Source organism: Phasianus colchicus, chromosome 2, assembly GCF_987193195.1.
Source record: "Phasianus colchicus chromosome 2, bPhaCol1.hap1.1, whole genome shotgun sequence".
Lineage (NCBI taxonomy): Eukaryota > Metazoa > Chordata > Aves > Galliformes > Phasianidae > Phasianus > Phasianus colchicus.
In genome coordinates, this window is record NC_143437.1 from 15704654 (window position 1) to 15724068 (window position 19415).

The window sequence follows — 19415 nt, forward strand, 5'->3', positions numbered from 1 at the left end:
GTGCAGTAAGCTATTGCACAGTAGCTGTAATTCACTTAAAACAGTGGGTAACATGAATCAATTAAATAAGAGTCTGTTAGCATGGCATCACGGTTTTCTCCCATCTTACAATCATCTCCCCCCCCATCACTCAAGTCTCACTGTTTCTCAGAGGTTTGTATGGAGGACATGAAACTGCAATACAGAGGGACAACTGGGATTCCGTCGGTGAGCAGGGAAGTGAGATAGGACTGAATAGTGGCTCGTAAGCACGACTGCTGTAAAGATCAGTGATGATAGTTAACAGCATTAATGGCTGAATTCTTGTTATGTTTCAGAGTTAATCCTACAACTGACAATGAGCTGAGATCAGTTCTTAAGTCACAAAATCACTTCAGGCTGTTTGCAGACTGAGGAAAAACATTCAAATGTGCTTTGCTGAGTAAAAAGTAAGACAAATTTCTGAATAAAAACCTGCCCTATCTGTTTAACTTATCCTAATAGTTGCTCCTATCTCCTGTCCCCAGCACAGCAACCTCTGAGTAATTATCTTGGCTGCAGAAGGGTGGTTTCCAGGTATTACTGATGAGTGCTTTTTGCTTACAGCTGCTGGCGAATTGATAAAACTATATCTGCATTAGGTTGTACAATCTCATGTGTGGCAGCTGAACACATTAAAATGACCACTGTTTTCTTCTTTCTTCCTTCTACAGCACAGGCTGTAAATATACACAAGCCATGATTGACCTTCCATCATGGGGTAACCATAACACTGTCCATTGACTGTATTAAGTGCTACCAGGAACTTGATTATTTCTGCACTGTCTTTCAACAGTCTGAGAGCACATATGAGAGCTCACAAAACACAAAATAACAGTAACAGCAGTGATATCAGCACACTCCAGCTCTCAGGAAGCACTCATTCCTTAAACTGTGGCACGATTTTAAAAAATGCTGAAATGGTGCTGCTTCAACTCACAGTCCCTGCAGACTGTAATTTTAGGATGAATAATCATCCTATTCAAGGATGAGGATCTAGACGCTATAAGGGACATCTCCTTTATGTCTGCAGAACTCAGATCCAAAAGGCACAAATGGAGAAGATGATGATCGAGCCAACACCCAGACCTAAGAGGAGTTAACCAGAGTGCTAGTGGGCAAGCATACAGGTGGATATCCCCGTGATGGAAGGGATATACAGATGCTGTCACTGTAACACGCTGTACCATTAGGCAAATGAGGTACACAGGAAAAGCAATACACACTCAAAACCTGCTCCAGAAGACGTATAAAGGCAGGAGAGTAAACATAACATGGAGAAAAAGCAGGAAAATGGGTAAGGTTTACCAGCATCCACATACTTCTTCAAGGGGAACATCAAGGTCACCCATCTGGGTTTTGTTATCTGTCCTCTGTGCCACAAAGACATGCTTGACACTTGGACAGTTCTTTACAGCTTCATCCACTGTCATCTTCAGCTCTACGATTCGGCCTCCCCTGACTCCCTGGTTGTAGGTGATAACTGCTTTGCATTCAGCTAAAAAGAGAGAGAAACAGCAGACACATCACCTGTTTTCCAGTTTGTACATGGTGAGCAGATTAACTTTCATTAATAAGATATCATTCGTTTGGGGGATGACGTATTCAGCATGTACTCAGAATTTACATGAATCAAAAACAGTGACTGATAAAAGCACATTAAAACTTGGCACACAAAGAGTAGGTGTAGCAGGAATCTCCAGAGCTTATCTAGCCCATCCTCTCCACCCCAAAGCAAGGCTGGTTCCTGTTAAAACACTGCTGACAGTCTAAACTGCCTAAAACACAGTGTGGGGTATTCTACTCCTTTGCCAACAGTTTGCTCCAATGTCTGCTACAAATATGAGAAAGTCCTTCCCAACACTTGGCTAAGTATCATTCACTCTAATTTAAATGCATCAGTTTCTACTTGTCAGAGTCAATATGCAGAACATCCTTCCCAGTTACATATATTAAAAATGCTCATGGCTTCTCTAGGCTAAAACTAGTGCAAAGCTTCCATCAACTCCAGTAGGCCTTAGTGAGCAGCCATCTCCCTTATCCCTTTGCCATCCTCTCTTTAGGGCTGCATAGAATTATCTGTTCCAACCTGAATGGCACTATACTCAGCACCCTCTCAGAGGCATTATCTTCTTGCAGCTTTCTGAAACCCACCTGTATCTTGTTGGGAAACCTCTTAGGAGCCACAGCACATAGCAGCACCCGGACAGACCACTTCACACTCTGTCACACTACATTAATTACAGAGCTCCATAGAAAGGTACAGAAAAGTAATTCTTTAGTCTACTGTCTCCATATAGGTGGCCAAAAGTGAGGGATAACCAAAACATGTGCTTACTCTAAGTAGATTTGCTATAAATTAAAAAACAACAACAATAACAAAATGAAAATGGCTGTTTAGTCATACATAAGCTGATGTAACTGCTAGAACATGAGCCAGTTGCAATTTTGTTCTTCTGCTGTATTTTCAGCATTCCCTTTAATCACATTACAATTGCTTTGGGTTAAGAACAGCTCTCTGTGTCAGTACAATGTCTAAAGGAGTGGGAGCAGACTGCCAACATTTTTTTGCTGTACATAAATCATAGTATCACAATCTAGACTGCAGAGCTAGCACTCTGCACAGGGATCAGAGAAGCACTTCAACTATGCTTCAAAAGAACAAATCAGGCCACATTCATAAGCTCTGGTTTTCCCTCCAGGTTCACTGTTGTCTGGAAGTAACCCAGAGCAGACTGAATGTTAAGCAATTTATTAAGTACTATATTATAAAGTAAGGCCAAAAGATATTGCCACTAAGGAAAAGGCTCTTCACAGTACTTTGCAAAGGAAAGTGAACTATCCAGCCAGCTAAGAAAGAACCTGATCTTTTCTGCCAAGAAAACATGGAATTCGGACAAAAGTATGTTTTGGAGGGCGTCAGCACCAAAGGGTTTGTTTCCCTTGGTCTGCAGCTACTTACAGTCCATGATCCTTCCAGCTAAGGACTCTGCGCTGAATCCCGCGAAGACCACGGTGTGAACAGCACCAATCCTGGCACAAGCCAGCATGGCTGCCACAGACAGGGGAGACACGGACATATAGATGGCAACCTTGTCCCCCTTCTGTATCCCATATTTTTTCAGGGTGTTGGCAAGACGGCACGTCAGATCCAGAAGTTCCCTGCAGCACAGAAGCAATGTTGTTACATGACTGCACCACCTGTTTTATACAGGCAGACAAAAAAAGGATGAACCTGAGCTAAGAGAGGCGTTGTGCCTCTGAATATTGTCACCTCTGTGGTACCAGGCATGCCAACCTCTGCACCTTGAAGTGACCTGGGATCTGGTTGGAGCCAGACTGTTCCTTCCTTGGGGAAAGAAGAAAGTGGGACTCCAGCAGTGGGGCTGTGCCCACTGCCCTCTGGGGCAAAACTTTTGCTGCAGCCACCATGAGGCCTCCCTCAGCTCCTCTGCTCTGGGCTGAGCAACCCCACTGGCCTCTGTGCTCATCACACACCTTGTCCTACAGACCATTCTCCATCCTTGCAGCCCTCCTTTGGATGCACCCTAATAGCCATTTTTGTACTGTACTGCTGACATAAATGCAAGACAAAATGGAAAATGCTGTCAAAAGATTCCCAGCACTGTTTACTTTGTGTGAAGGAACTCCCAGAAATTGCTTCATAGCACATAGCTTTTTAACGACAAGGGTAAACAATCCTTTTACATGCCTAAGGAAGAAAAAGAGAAGTGAAATTAAATCCTGAGATAAGCCTTAGTGTGGTAGATTTCACAAGACTCATCAGAGCAGGATTGTCAGTAATTTGAATTTTCCAGTTTGTTGTCTCACCCCATCATACCACCAAGTGGAACTGCCTAGCAGAGCTTGGATATTGCCCTCTCAACAGTAAAACCATGGTGGCTTCTCACAAAAAGAAACTCAGAACACTGAGAACAGGAACAAAGGCTCAATTCAGTGTTTGCCACTGCAGCCCACTAACTTAACAGCAGAAACATTCCTCTGTGCAACAAAAATGCAGTTTGTGAACAAGAAATTTCTTGTGCATTTCATCTGATGTCTGCATGGAGGATAACACAATTGCAGGCTTACCTGCAGTCACTGTCATGAACTGAACAGCCCTGTGTGTTAATACCCCCAGAAGCCAGGGAAGGGCAGGGTGCAGTGCTAGGTGAGGAGCACTGTCTGGTGCCAGCCAAGAGCTCCAAGAAGAATCCCAGAGTATGCCAGGTAAAGCTGTCTTCTGGGTCTAGAAACTCACTGAGCACTAAGGTTCAGAGGACAGAAAGAACTTCTACTCCTAAGCACAACCATCTACAGCCTGTCACCTGCAGATGCTTGGGGGTCTGCAAGTAATTCCATCAGGGACTGTACAAACTGTAGCAAGTAAACGTATTTGGGGGTCATCGCACCCAAGTAAACAGCAAAGCATGAACCTCCCAATGTATCCTTATCTTCCAGAACTGGTCATAGCTGTGAAAAACAAGCAAGCAAACAAACAGTTTTCAGCTGGTGGCTAAGCTGGAAATAAAACGAAATGTTGTTCTGGTCAGTCAAAAATTGTTTCCTTTTTAAAATCAATGCATGTAGGAAATGGACGCAGTTCAAGAGATCCACTTTGGAAGTGTCATTAACGAAAACAAAGGCTGAGACTAACTTAAGGATAAAACTCCGTTACATTGCAGGGGCAGCGAAGCAGCGTAGCTATAAACAAAGTACAAAGACAGATACAGTGACAGCTGAAGAGATACCACCCACAATTGTCCTTCAGAGGATGAGGAAAACGAGCCTTGAATCCCAGCCACAGCACTTTGTGTTATTTATTTTAAGACAATTCTTGTAGCATTCCATAAATAGATCCCTCCTGAAGCACAGTATCTCAGAGAGGTGGCAGACATGCTCCATGTTAGGGTTCACACCTCGCAGTACCTGATCTCTGGCAGCAGTTAGCAACAGCTGCCACAACAGAGAGACTGCAACCCTATAGAAAGGTGATATGGAGTGGCTTTACCCTGAGTTTCATCCTCATCTTTTACAACTAGAGATCAATGTAACTCTGAAGTACCACATTTAGTATCTCTTTCCAAGTGCTTCTTGAGCATGCACAGCCCTACTAACTACCTAAGGAGGCAGCCTGCTAAGCTGCATTTATTTTACTTTCTTTTACTACGTTCATGAACAGATTTACTTCTGCTGCAGGGAGCAGGAAGTGCAATAAGCCCCAGACAGGAAATTGTGAGAAAGCAAAACAAAAAACACTTATCTGTAATGGAACACGAAGAAGTGCTTTCAGAGCTGCAACCTCTTTCTCATGAACAGAAAAACCAAAGAGCTCTGGGTAGGTTGTCCTTTCTGAACAAGTCAGAGGTTCACTTGTTTATTCAAGGCTTAGTGATCATGACAGCAGAAACTCTTTTTATTTTTTAATTATTAACCCAAATTTAACATTTGGGTAATGAGAGTGTATGAACATGCTGATAGACAATAATTGTCAAGTGCTTATCCCCAGATCTGTTTTGCATCATCCTTTGTGCTCTAAAAGGCACAAAGGAAGGTCACGTTTTTCTTTGCTCCTCTGGAGGTACAACACATGAAGGAGTGGGCACAAAGGCAAAGAGACAGCAAAGCAAAAACCTCCATCACAGAAACAAATCCCAGAACATCAGTTGTGTATTCTGGCTCCTCCAGCAGCAATCCTGACTTCACCTCCAGCTCAACAATGGGAGTGAGCAGAAATGCTGTGCCAAGAATCCTACCCTAGAATTCCTCACTGCTTCATGCACTTTTTCCTCTCCAAGGGCAGGCAATTACTAAATGTGAGCAGGTTAGACTTTTCCAGCACTGATCCTAGGCAAATTTCAAGATGGAACAAGCACCCTGCATGGACAGTGCTCTGCAGAATTGGGTGGAAGAGACCCATCTTTTTCCAGAGAACTGAACTGAGCAGGAGGAAACTTCGCCTCTATTCTCTTCATATGCTGCTGCTGCCCAACTTGGTGCTGAGATTTCTCCATCGCACAAAAGGCCAAGAGCAATTCTGACATCCAGCACTGCCCCACCTTTGGCAGAAAAGCAGTGGCAATGCCATTCAGAATGGCCAGCCTGCATACAAGAAAGGAGTAGCCTCCCACTCAAACCCTATGGCCATGTTGGAAGCACGGGACATCTACCCAAAACACACACCAGCTGCTGAACAGAGCTAGGCACTGTCACCTTGGAAACTATGGCACAGTGCAAAACAAGGCATCCTTGCTTAGCTTCAGCTACATGCCCCTGTTCATTGCAGAGGAGTTGGACTAGATGACCAAAGATGAACGTCCCTTCCAACTCAAACGATTCTATGATTTTATGGGGTAGGAATGAAGGATAGAGCAAATACAGTTCTAGAGTGAAAGCATCTACTCTAAAAAGGCTCAGCCTTTGCCACCAGTGATGGACAGAGGTAGTCAGAAAGCTCGGGACAGATGTGTGCTACTTCTTCAAAGCGTGAGGTAAGCAAGCACGGCAACATCCCAAGCAATGCTCTCAAAAGGATTTCAGTTCTCTGCACAGAGCAGACAGGAGAGACGCAGGAAGCTGACCAAGCAGCTGGGCAAACACAGGGCCCCATGGAGGGCCAGCTGCCTGAACACAGGCCTAGGTGCAATAGGGAGGGGCTTAAAAGAGCAAACAGCTGGAAGAAGGAAATGTGCTGCAACAGAAGGAAGTACTCAGCCTCTTTGAGCAGAGAAAGCTGAGAAACAGTAAAGTCAGTTAATGCACAATGTCTACTGCTCCTCTGCATGAAAGAGCAAGGGCAGCAGGTTTCCATATACAGGGCTCTCCATATACAGGCATATACTGGTTGATAAAGCATCAGCGTGAGCTGAGACAGGGGAATCAGCAACCAGTTGGAGCCAGGAGCTGAGGCAGCTGCTTACATGGGAGAACATGTAACAAGAAAGGGAGTTTTTAAGACAAAGCATAGACAACAGGCCAGGAGATGGAAGATGCATTAATGAACATGAGCAGGGAAGGTGAAAATAATGACAAATGGAGGGCATTCTGGGCTTGCTCTCAGAAAAAGAAAATGTATTTTTCGCCTAAAAATGTGGACAAATTCAACCTATTCATTGTACTGCAGGTGTAAAGGTAAATAGCTGCTGAATATGAATGTCACATAAATGCAGCCAGACAAAAAACTGATGTACAAAACAAACTGGGAAGCAACAGTATGTCAAACAGATCTGTATCAACTCTGGTCTTACTTTGCCTCTACAGAGATGAGTCAAAATCACAGGGAAATTCTGCCTTAACTCAGCAACACACATGCTCAAGGTGCAGAAGATACAATGCAGGCTTTAAGCACACGCAGAAGACTTCTGCAGAGCACGTGCCAGCAGGACATGAGGTCAGGAAGAGGCTGTGTTGCACAGAACTCCCTCAGCAATGGTCACGCTGCTGCAGAGCTGCTCTCCTCCTGACCCATGGTTTGCAAGACCTCAGGAATTAAGCTTGCCAGGTCTGCTCTGGCAGCCTTGCTTCATGTGAATTAGCTGAACAGCAACTCTTCTAGTTTACCAAGCAACTATGACTTATTTATGTTTCTTTATCTTTTTATGGTTTTATGACACTAACGCAGAGAAATAGAGGGCTGGTATGGTAACAGAGGCCTTGAGAAGTGGGCACATTTGATGTGATAAGCATGGGGTGGCAAAAGCCAGAGCGCAGGCTGGCAGTGCTGGGAACAAAATGATCAGCAGCAGAAACGCAGACCTGAAGCTGAGCAAAAGTGGTGTCAGAAAAACACATAGCACTATCTTTCTCTGAAGTAATTAATTCTGGGCTAATACAATCAGACCGTTACTGTTTCAATTATTCTAAGAACAAACTCTGAGCTCTCTGTGTATAAGGATTCTTTATGTCCACAGACAAGATTTTGAGTGTTAACACTGTCCTCTTCCAGAGACTCATCACATTTTGCTCCTCAGCTGTCACATCATCTCTTCTCAGTACAGTGACTGCAAGACTGGCCCTCCAGCATCATCAGCAGAGCACTGCTCAGGCCAGGAGCTCTGCTTCACCTAACAGATGCAGCACTCCTCTCTGATCTTCATGATATCCCTGTTTGGAGAATGCCAGACTACATTTCTCCTACATCCTTCCCCAGATACAGTGGCGCCTGTATTTCCAAAGCCCATTGCTCAATGTCTGGAACAAAGACTCCAGTAAAAACCCTTCACTAACAGACACATGGCAGTCCTCTGGCACATTTTAGAGATGCCTGCCTGGCAGAAACATTTTTTCCAACAATTCTGATAGTATCTTTCAGTACAGCAAAATAGCCTGCAGCTTTCTAAACAAAGGAAGCTAGTTCTTTTTATGTCCAAAATATTGCATCAAGACCTTCTTTGGGAAGCAGCCTTCCTGCTTGTTTACCCTGGAGAAGAGAAGGCTCTGAGAAGTCCTCATTGTGGCATTCCAGCACTTACAGGGAGCTTATAAACAGGAGGGAGACTGACTTCTTACACGGTCTGATAGCGATAGAACAGGGCGGAATGGCTTTAAACTAAAAGAGGAAAGATTTAGGCTAGATGTTAGGACATTTAGGTTAGATTAGGTGAGATGGTTTAGGATATTAGATGCTTGTTCAGAGGGCAGTAAGTCACCATTCCCGGGAGGCATTCAAAGCAAGGTTGGATGGGGCCCTGGGCAGTGTGAGCTGGTGAGGGGCAGCCCTGCCTATGGCTTGGGAATGGGTGGGCTTTAAGGTCTGTTCCAACCCAAACCATTCAGTGATTCTATAATGCGAGACACCTTCCTAGTCAATATAGCCAATGCTGTATATGGGCTTTGACAATGCCTTTTTAAGTTAATAAATCTAGCACAAGCCACGTTCTCTGGCTTCTCAGTCCCAAGGCTGGGTTGAGTACTTCTTGAGTCACCAGTTTATTACATGGAACTATAGTTTGATCAGATGAAAACTCAGGTCAAATGCACCAAATAGATTCAGCTTTTAATGTTAAAAGGAGAACTGGATACCTCTCATCCCAACAGCCTAATCTCACCTCTTTTTTATTGCTCTCTATGAATTACTGTGGAACAGCTGAGTTCAAAGCTGCCTCTATACCTCATGATCCATGTGCCAAAGATGCTGCCATTTGAGATGTAGGTTCAATTCCCCTGTAAGAAAATCCCATCTCTTTCTCCTGGGTCAGTGTTCTGGCCAAAAGGATAATACACAAGTGTACTAACTGCTCACTCAACTTCTGTGAACAGCACCTCAGTTTAATGCTCCATATTCCTCACTTTTTGGTAAACAGTGAAAACACATATTTATTTTTTCACCAAAAGATTCACCTGAAAGCTCAACTTGGAAAGCCGAAGAAATACTGGCAAGAAAGGAAAGTTTGCTACCAGTGAGAAACACCTCCCGCACTACATTGCCTGGTAATACCCACATGCCTTCCAACCTCCATCCTCACTGTAATCTCTAATACAGTTTCAACCACTTCATCTCTAATTCAGGAACCCCCATATTGGCGCCTATTAAAGGCATAGCAGGGATGTAGCTAATAAAGACATTCAATCATTCCTCCCTCTCGCATGTTGAAAAGCTACCTGAGACCCTAATTTCTGGCACCTCAGCTTTGGCTTTCTTCTCCCTACTTTACATTCTGTATTTGTACATGAGTTGGCAAGGTGCACTAGCAGCCCACAGTGCCAACCGTATCCTGGGATGCATCAAAGGAAGTGTGACCAGTAGGTCAAGGGAGGTGATTCTGTGCCTCTACTCTGCTCTTGTGAGACCCCACCTGGAGTACTGTGTCCAGTTCTGGGGTCCCAACACAAGAAGAACATGGAGTTTTTGGAGTGGGTCCAGAGGAGGGATAGGAAGATGATCAAAGGGCTGGAGCACTTCCTCTATGAGGACAGGCTGAGAGAGCTGGGGCTCTTCCGTCTGGAGAAGAGAAGGCTCTGAGAAGACCTTATTGCAGCCTTCCCGTACCTGAAGGGGCCTACAGGAAAGCTTGGGAGGGGCTTTTCATAAGGGCAGGTAGTGAGAACATGAAGGGAAATTATTTTAAACTGAAAGAAGGAAGATTTAGACTAGATACTAGGAAGAAATCCTTTACTGTGAGGGTGGTAAGACCCTGGCACAGAGGCTGTTGCCCAGAGGCTGTGGATGCCCCTCCCTGCAGGCGTTCAAGGCCAGGCTGGATGGGGCTGTGAGCAACCTGGTCTAGAGGGAGGTGTCCCTGCCTATAGCATGAGGTGGTCTTAATGGTCCCTTCCAACACAAACCATTCTGTGATTCTTTCTCAAACATTTCCTCTGCCTGCAACATTTTTGGCACCAGAGTGAACTCCTTTTGTAAATAAGAACCTTTCTGTTGAGACCCAGCCTGCAACTCTTTGTGAGAACAGGCTGGCTAATGCATAGTGCTGCTCACTTGTTTCCACAGCTGCCTTTGGGAATACCCATTCTCATAATGTTAAATCTTGCTCAGACCACTGTGCCCCCACTCCAACTCTGCAAATCTCTCTCTGCACACTACTACAGTTCCTCCATAACTCACTGCACTGCCTTGAACAGCTTGATAAAGTTATGCCTGGCATAGCTTCAGCTACTGTCTTTTAACATTGCCTGATGTTGAGCTTACAGGGGCTATGACTTAGCAGCTCCAGCAGTGAACTCTGCCTGCTTGTATAACTCACTTGATAATATAGTGCACTTTAAAACCCAGGCTCAGAAGTGCCTTCAGGAACTCCTCTGCAAGGTTTCAAAGCTACTGGGTGCTGACAACATCCCCAGAGCAGGACAAAACACTCCCAGCTAGGTTGGACCCTTCACCAATCGGTTCAGCTCTCTGCTCACAGCAGCACAATGCTGTGGGTTAAGTGCTACTTTGCCAGTGTCCTAGCAATGCATTTATGGTTAGTTAGCCAGACCACTTGATAAAAAAGGGCATGATTTGTCTTCAGTTTGCTGACTGCAGCCACCACTCTCAGGAGAGACACATGCCCTGTTGGCACAAAGCTGTAAAAATCATCTCCCACCTTCCCATTCAGAACCTGAAACTTATATGGATTCCAAGTGGGTAGAAAATGAAACCCACAGAGGAAAAAACAGTTGAGTTGCAGCAGCCGGAGTGACAGGGCAAAGCTCACCAGTGGAAAAAGATGATTTACAATAATGGTGTGAGCCAGTGACCTAAGCAGCTTGCTGCTCTCATGCCACTTAATCACATCTTCAGCATCTGGGATCTGGGATGCATCAAGCACTGGTGGTTGGTGAAATCTGCTAGCTGAGCCTCCTTGCTGCAGGAGAGAGGTGCTGAGGCTGCTCTGGGAGCCAGAAACCCTCCAGCAGGTAGCCTTGCCCTCTGGGGCCACTCTGGTATATATCTGGCAAACGACAAGGAGTCAGAAGGGCACTCCAAAGGAGTAATTCCGTTTTATAGCAGAGGCTTTAAACAGAAGATATGGATTAATCGCAACTGAGCTTGTAGGAATAGCAATCACCATTTCAATAAAACTACAATGTTTTACCCAAGGCTTTGTGTATCTTTGCCAATAAGGATATGTTTGAATTCCAATTGTAGCAAAGAGCCTTTCAACTCAGTTGCATAAACACAACCCACTTTGCCAACAACCATGCATAAAGATGTATTGTGACTCACAGCACAGCCCCAGGTCTTTGAGCTCTTTGCTCACTGAGTGTAAGGCAGTTCGTGGGGATGTACAGGCAAATGGAGGCCTTTATCCCTCCTTATAATAAGTGAGCTGGGACAGCACCCTGCAGCCTAGCTGCATTTCTCACCAATGCATGTAGAAGGCCTGGCTCGTGTAGGCCTTTCCCTTAATTGCAGAAGAGGAAGCCTGTTCATGACCTTTTCCTGCACGGCAGCTTACTTTCTTTACTGCCTGTGCTGGGAACAGGGCCAACACTCAGTTGTTTTCTTACTCCTGCAGCATCCACAGAAAAGGATGAGCATCCATGCAAGGAGCTGCACTTCTCCTTAGGCCTCCCAAGGTGTATCTATAAGGAGGAGAAGCTCATAACAGCGAGCTTTGCAAAGCAGGTAGCAACAAACTAGAGCCTTGCATTTTTCAACACTTACTCCTGGGCACCTCCCACCTCAGATTCTGAGACCTTCCCCAAAGCCGGTGTATAAGACAGGCCAAAATTAAAGTCTTTACCTTCCCCATGCATGACTTCAGGGCTGTTCTCCCGTTAATAGTGCATCCAAATCCTAACAAAAGGGCTATAATTTCTCTGCTACAGATATGAGCAATTGGGAACTACTGATACCTAGCACTCCTTTAGTTTCCTTTTCATGCTGGGGCTAATGTGCAGAGCTCACTTTGCCGCAGAAGGCTCACTTGGGGTTACTGAATTGACACCACAGTGGCAACTCATTTTCTGACATGCTTTCCCTCAAAAAACTTCTACTGAAACCAAGATGTTACTGCAAAAAGTGGGATACTTGTCTTCAAGCCACCGCAGTCACAAATTCACAGGCTGAAAATATGCTTTCCTTCAAATTCATTTTTTGAACGCCATGGGCCAAGAGAAAAATGGTTCTGTTACTGTTCAGAAAATGTTTTTCATTCATCTGGGGATCCTGAAAAGACCATTTGAAGATCTAGAGCAGCTCAACACATTTCAAGCAGCACAGCCTTAGAAGGAAGGCTGGAATTGCCTTGAATGAGGCTCTACTATCTGATGGGCCACTCTTCTAAGTTAATCACAACACAACACACCCAATTCCCACCCAGTATACTCCCATTTGCACACATGAGACATGAAGACAGCTGTAGAAGTACATATACCACCCCACACTCTAGGAGAAACGCCAGATTCCATCTCACTTCATACAACCAGAATGCCATAAACAAAACTCAAATGTTTAGGAAAGCTACCCAGTTAGTTATAACACGTTGTATGGTGCACTAATCTCTCAAAGTTATTTGCACACCTGTTTCTCTCTGCTGACCAACTTCTTCACTCTAATGCATTATGTTTTCAGGAGCTTTGATAAATTCTGAAGGGAAAACAAACAAGGGGAGCTATTTATAGTTGAAAAGTTCCACAAATCCCAACTACTGACATGCTGCAGAGTATCTTGTAGAGGAATCAGATGCTAGGACTTTGTATGTTGCTTCTGCTTTCTGATCCACAGATCAAACATCTAGGTGCCTGAAATAGGCACTGAGCAACATACAAGTCTGGGAAACATCTGACTGTAGAGACAGATGATGTAAAAGGCATTTTTGCTGGCAGGTATTTCCTCTAATTCAGGTCACACAGCAGGAAGAAGAGAAATATGCTTCAACTCTGACATTTTCCAGCAAACTTTACAAACTATAGCAGCAATTACAAGTCGATACCACTCATAGCAGTCTCAAGATTACTCTAAACTGCCGTGGGGATGTGGAAGAGGAATACAGAAAACTTAAAATCCCCTCCAGCAACACAAGAAATTCTTCACACCACCACACTTGCTGCTGCTCTGAAACTGAAAGCTGCTCACAGAACTTTTCCCATGGAAAAGAAAACATGAAGATGAGACAAAAGCCAAGGAAAAGAACAAGTCTTTCTGTTCTACAAGCTCCCACTCAGAGAGAGGGAATCTACATCTGATTAACAGAACAAACAGAAGATGATGTCAGATCTGAATCTGAATTTTTCAGTAACTTTCACTAATGTGCATCTGCTGTACCCCTCAGCCTCCCAGAAGTTTATTCAGTATGTAGGACTCTAAGAACAGGGAGCACTTCCCAAGAAGAAACCAAGGAAGAGTATCATTTCTAGCTGGGAACGTGCCTCATTTTTTCATAAGCTAACCCATCATGATACACCAAGCTGGCAGCAGTGCCCTGGCTGCATGTTCCGCATGCTGGAGTATACTGGAAGAATGCAGAGTTTCACAGAAGTCCAGTTTCAGAGAATCAACTCTTCTCCCAATCCCATCACACTGCCAGGCACTGTAAAGCATCATGAGAAGGTGCCGTACCTGTATGTGACATGCACTGCAGTTCCAGGTTCATCTCTCTCCCATATCAAAGCCACTCTGTCTGGAGACTTTTCAACATGCTGGTCCAAGCAATTTACTGTAAGAAAGCAGAGGTTTAAACAACGCACAAAGACAAGAAACTCTTCTCATGGTTTTCCTCCTCAGAGCAGCAATTCACTGCATCAACGTCACAGACTTGTCTTCCCCAGCTTCCTTTTGTAGCATTGCATTGTTTGAATTTTCTATAAACTATTCAGGCAAAACATTTATAATTGAAAGAGCTGATTTTCCATTAACTGAAAGTATCTAAAACTTTAGGAACTGGTGTAAACTCGTGGAGTACAGACATCTACACATCTAAGAATCATAGAATCCTTAAGAGTTGGAAAGAAGCTATAAGGGTCATCTAGTCCAATTCCCCTACAGTGAACAGGGAAGACCAGGTTGCCCAGGGCCTGAGCCAGCCTTGCCTTGAAAGTCTCCAGGAGGAGGCAACCACCATCCCTCTAGGAAACCTCCAACTGTGTGCTATACCAGCTACCATATGAAGTGCAGAGTGGCTTCTGAACCTCATGAGAGATGTTTGAGTGAGCTGACAGACAGCACCCACCGTAAGGAAACTTCTACAGAACCCACTCAGGAAACTCGCCCGTGTGTTCAGCACCAACATGCCCACTGTTTACAGATTAGGCTTGTAAAGTACTAATTCCAAGCTTAAGTGACAATTATGTACTTCATTATATTCTCATGAAGGCAGTTAGGATATTTCAAGAGACAATTATTAAAAACCACTCAGGCGCACTGCTGTGCAACTCGGAGAAAGCCCTGAAGAAAATGCTGAGTTTCAGAGCATATTTCCTGGAGATATTAATACTGGTGGGAAAGGATTTTATTTTTCCAGATGAACTACGTGCAATGAAAGCTGCCTATTGTTCTATCAACATTTGTAAAGTATAGGCAAACTGCAGCCCAGGAGTCTGCTTCTGCTGTTCTGAGAGCAGAACTGATCTACAGCCCTGCAAAAATGAGACCCCGAAGGTGAACAGAAGATACACTGCTGTCAGAATTCAGCACATTTCACTACAAGAACAACTGCTTATCTCAAAAATATGAAAAAAAAAGCCCTTCCGTTGTTTGAAGTCTTTTGCTTTTCAATATAAATTCCTGCAGCAATATCAAAGAAACAAAGGAGATAAAATCATTCCTTATGTCAGCTCATAACACAGGAGGACAAAAGCTCTCGTCAGGAATGCCTTCAGCACTTATACACTGCTTTCCTCTGTCACGCATTCATAGGAAATCAGCTCTGCTGCAGGTTGTTCTGAGACCTTTAGTAAATCCCACCTCCATTCCCATGGCAGCAATACCCATAGGTACTGCACCACATTACAGTCAAATGCATTCACAGGGATTCGTTTCCCAAGCAGCATTTCCTACCTGTGAGCAGCACTATGAGCTTTCAGTGAGTGTTTGTGTTATAGCAAGCCCCAGCTGAGCCCAGTGAGAGCTGTAACTCTTTGCTCAGCGAGAGCTGGCAGGTGAAACAGGGCCAAATGCTATTATTTCCTTCCTGACCATACAAGTGCTTTCACTTGTTTTGGAAAACAGAATTTTGTGACCTGCCTCCTGCTGCTACCCTCTAACGGTTTCTCCAGACATTTCCTCACCCCCTTGACAATGCGTGGAAAAGAACACAGAAGCATCTCATTTTGATGAGATGTGCTCCTGAGAACACAAAGGCTTGGGAGTCCGAAAGCTTATTGGGGTCTTTTCCTGGCCAGGAGGCCAGGAGTTCAGCTCAGAAGGGCTGAATCTCACACTTTTCCAGTTCTCACTGCAAGCTCCGCCAAGTAGAAAGCAGAACACGTATCCACCTGCAATCCAGCTATGCCTGGAGACAGGAATGCAGGATGCTCTGAATCAGGGACCTGCAGTGCTGCCATATTTTCTCAGCTCAAATCAAGAGATCATGAGGCCCCTATTTGAAGTACTGCATTCAGGCCTGGGGCTCCCAGCACAAGAAAGATGTGAACCTTCTGGAACAGGTCCAGAGGAGCAACACAAAGATGCTCAGAGAGCTGGAACACCTCTCCTGTAAAGGCAGGCTGAGGAAGCTGGGCTTGGTCAGCCTGGAGAAGGCTCTGGGGAGACCACATTGAGGCCTTCTAGTACTTGAGGGGAGTTTATAAACAGGAGGGGAACAGAGTTTTTACATGGGTAGTGATGGAGCAAGGGAGGGTGGCTTTAAACTAAAAGAAGAGAGATTTAATTAGGGGGAAATTTTTCATTCAGAGGGTGGTGAGGCCCTGGCACAGCTGCCGAGAGAAGCTATGGTGCTCCATCCCTGGAGGTGCTCCCGGCCAGACTGGATGGAGCCCTGGGCAGCCTGAGCTGGTGAGGGCAGCCCTACTCATAGCAGGGGTTGGGACTGGTTGGGCTTTAAGGTCCTTTCCAGCCCAACCAGTTCTGTACCTGTACGATCACCAGACTCGACTCACATGTGATCCAGAATAAGCTGCTGACCGCATCCTATAGAGGAAACAGCGAATCCCCAAAAGTCTCAGTGCTCAGCCAGGACCTTCCTTGCAAAAGGAATCACTGAAAAGATATCTGGCTAAAAACTCACTTCCCTTCCACCACTGGGTGCTGGGAGCAGGGCTGTGCCAACCCCTCCACTCCTTTGGGATCCATGGCTGAGAACCCTCCCTGTGGACTCCTCCTGCCCAGTGTTTGCTCTTTTGTTCTAAAGCAAGGTGGCTGGCTGACGGTGTTAAATTTTCTGCACCACTGAACTACAGTCTACTCACTCAAGCACTCTCCTAGGGAACGAAGTTAAAAAAATATATATACAAATACACATCCCTATGGAAAGACCCCACCATCAAGCTAGGTGCGAGGAAAAAAAAGAGACCAGCCTCCAGCTCCCTTCACATTCAGCCTTCCATTGAAACGGTTGAAAAGAAGCAGGTCTTGAAGAAATTTAACCGTTTCTAGGTGCTGGCTTTGGTCCCTTGTACTTCAGGAGCGTTCTTTGAACGTGACAGCAGCACGACCCGTACCGTCCCCTTCTGTTCCCTTCACACCACAGCATGAGCTGCAGTGGGGTCTCTCAGGAGGGGTTCCTGACGAAACGGCGGTGCGCTGCAGCCCCTCAGCCCAGCGCTGGGTTACCGCGTCCGACTGGGAACGCAGTTTTCTCATTTCCGACTGTTTCACAACGCCGCCAAGACTCGCTCCACGCAGCACCGGACTCCACCCTCCATCAACACTGCCGCTGACCCCGACGCCTCGTTTTCTCCCTCAAAAAAGGCTCGAGCGCCCAACGTCACGGAGGGCACTTGGACAGACCGGGCGGAGAACGGCCGACGGCCGCCGCCGCCAGGGCGGCCCCAGCGGCGCCGGGGCAGGGATGCGCGGCCGCGGGATCCTTACCCGACACGTTGAGGCGGCCGCCCAGGAACCAGCGGGCTCCGGCGCCGGCCGGGGCGGCCTCGCGGGCCGTGTGGAAGGGGCTGTCCCAGCGCAGAGCCCCCCGCGCCGCATCCGCCCAAAAAGCGGCGGGGTCGCGGGCCGCCCGTTCCTGCCAAGCGCCGTAGACGCCGGGGGGGAGATGAGCGGAGCCGCCGCAGCGCCGGGCGGCGAGCGGGGAGCGGCTCAAGGAGCGCAGCACCCGCGCGCGGACCGCCGCCAGCGCCATGGGGCACGGCCCTGCTCCGCCGTCGGGGCCGCGCCGCTCCCCGCCCCGCTGCTCCCGGCCCCGCCGGGCGCGGCGCCGCCCCGGCCCCGGAACACCCCCGCCTCCGGGAGGGGACGGGCCGGGAGCACCGCGCGGCAGCGGCCGGCCGTACGGGCGTACAGCGGGGCGGCGGGGCGGGACGGCGCCTCTGGGCTCGCTGCGGCGGCCCCTACGCCCGGAATTGGGCGCGAGGGCCCACGTCCAGGCGCTGTGAAGGTCCTCCGGGAGGAGTCCCCGCGGCCCCTCCGTCACCCTGCGCTGGGCTCTCTCTGCGTGTCCGTGTAGTGGGAGCACAGAGCCGGGCCCGGTGCTCCAGGTGCGGGCTGCCAGCGCTGAGCTGAGGGGAGGATCGCCTCCCTCCACATCGCAGCTCCTCCGCACCGTGTAGCTCCCAGCTTTGGCATCAAAGCGCTTCTTCGCTCTAATCCGTCCCAGCGCCGGCTTGGATGGTGAATCACATTAAATCCCGACCCTTTCCAATGAGATCTCATAGCAGGTAACACAGACCTGCTCTGTGCATGGCACGAACTTTGCAGGTTATGTAGTCTGGTCCAGCCTCTCAACACAACGCTGCAAAGCTCGTATTAAGAATATTTGTCTTCTTCCTTAAGACGAGCCAAACTACTGAGCTTTTCCTAAATGGCAGCTCAACTAATTCCCAGGATTTGGGTGGGCGAAGCACATTTCATGCTCAGGAGCAGCAACTTCAATCTATTCTTTATGCTAAGCTTGAGATTGTTCTGGCAGTGGCACGGACAGCCAGTGTTTTCCCAAGACTTTTCCTATCCAAAGAATATCATCAGGTGTTATCTAGGTAAACAATATAAATTTTATTAGGATTTGGATTCCTGTCACTTCTGACATTTCCAACTGCGTTTTATAAGCGATGTGTAAGAATTGATACACTCTTAACTTCCTTGTAAAGTCAGTATTACCACACTGTTTAAACAGTTGCATATTTCCTCAGCTTTTGTATGCCACTGCTTCTTTTTGGGTAAGTTAGAACTCGTAGCGCGTGTGCCACCTTGTGTCGGATGGTAGTATGGGCAGTCGTTCCCCCTTCAGTTGGTTGACTGAAGGATTGCACCAAAGTTTTCCTTCAAAAACTACTTATCTGCAAAAGAAAGTAAATAAATAGATAAATAAATCAGGTTTTCAGATGAATGCTTTCCACAAAACAAGCAAACAGAGGTGGAGGGGAGTGCTTTCCAAAAGAAAGAGCGTGAAATTAAATTATTTGGTCTGTAAACGTAGCTGTTTAATTTACAGACCTTGAAATCTTCTGGGAATGCTGCCATTCTCTGCTTATTTTCCATGTAAGACTGACTTTCTTCTTCCAACACAAAGTTTTATTTTTCTCATGCTTCAGTAGACCATCCTCCACCCACAAATTCAGGCTCTTTTTCCTCCAAGAAAGCTGTGATTTCCATCAACACAACTCAGACATAATCCAGCCAGCAGAACACCTAACCTCAAAATCCAGTGGGCTGCTTGGTGGGACAAGAACAGTCCCAGTCTCCTTTCTTCCCTCCAAGCGAGCTGTGTAGGAGGAAGGTGAGTCTCTGAGATGCTGCAGTGCTTCTTTCATAGAATCATTATCCAGATTGGAAAAGACCTTCAGGACCACCAAGTCTAACCATCAGTCTAGCTTACTGAGCTCCA

The 19415-nt window shown here is 46.4% G+C and overlaps 1 protein-coding gene across 1 annotated transcript in view; it reads right to left on the reverse strand.

Moving 5' to 3' along the window:
• The window catches only part of ACSS1 (acyl-CoA synthetase short chain family member 1), a 35521-nt gene extending 17785 nt beyond the window's left edge, over nucleotides 1–17736 (reverse strand). The window contains exons 1-4 of the mRNA XM_031597436.2: nucleotides 17450–17736; nucleotides 14018–14114; nucleotides 2981–3180; nucleotides 1341–1516 (exon numbers count right to left, since the gene is read on the reverse strand). Of these exons, the coding sequence (XP_031453296.1) occupies nucleotides 1341–1516; nucleotides 2981–3180; nucleotides 14018–14114; nucleotides 17450–17714 (738 nt within the window). The 5' untranslated portion in view covers nucleotides 17715–17736. The remainder of the gene's footprint in view (nucleotides 1–1340; nucleotides 1517–2980; nucleotides 3181–14017; nucleotides 14115–17449) is intronic.
• Between the last annotated feature and the right edge of the window lie 1679 nt (nucleotides 17737–19415).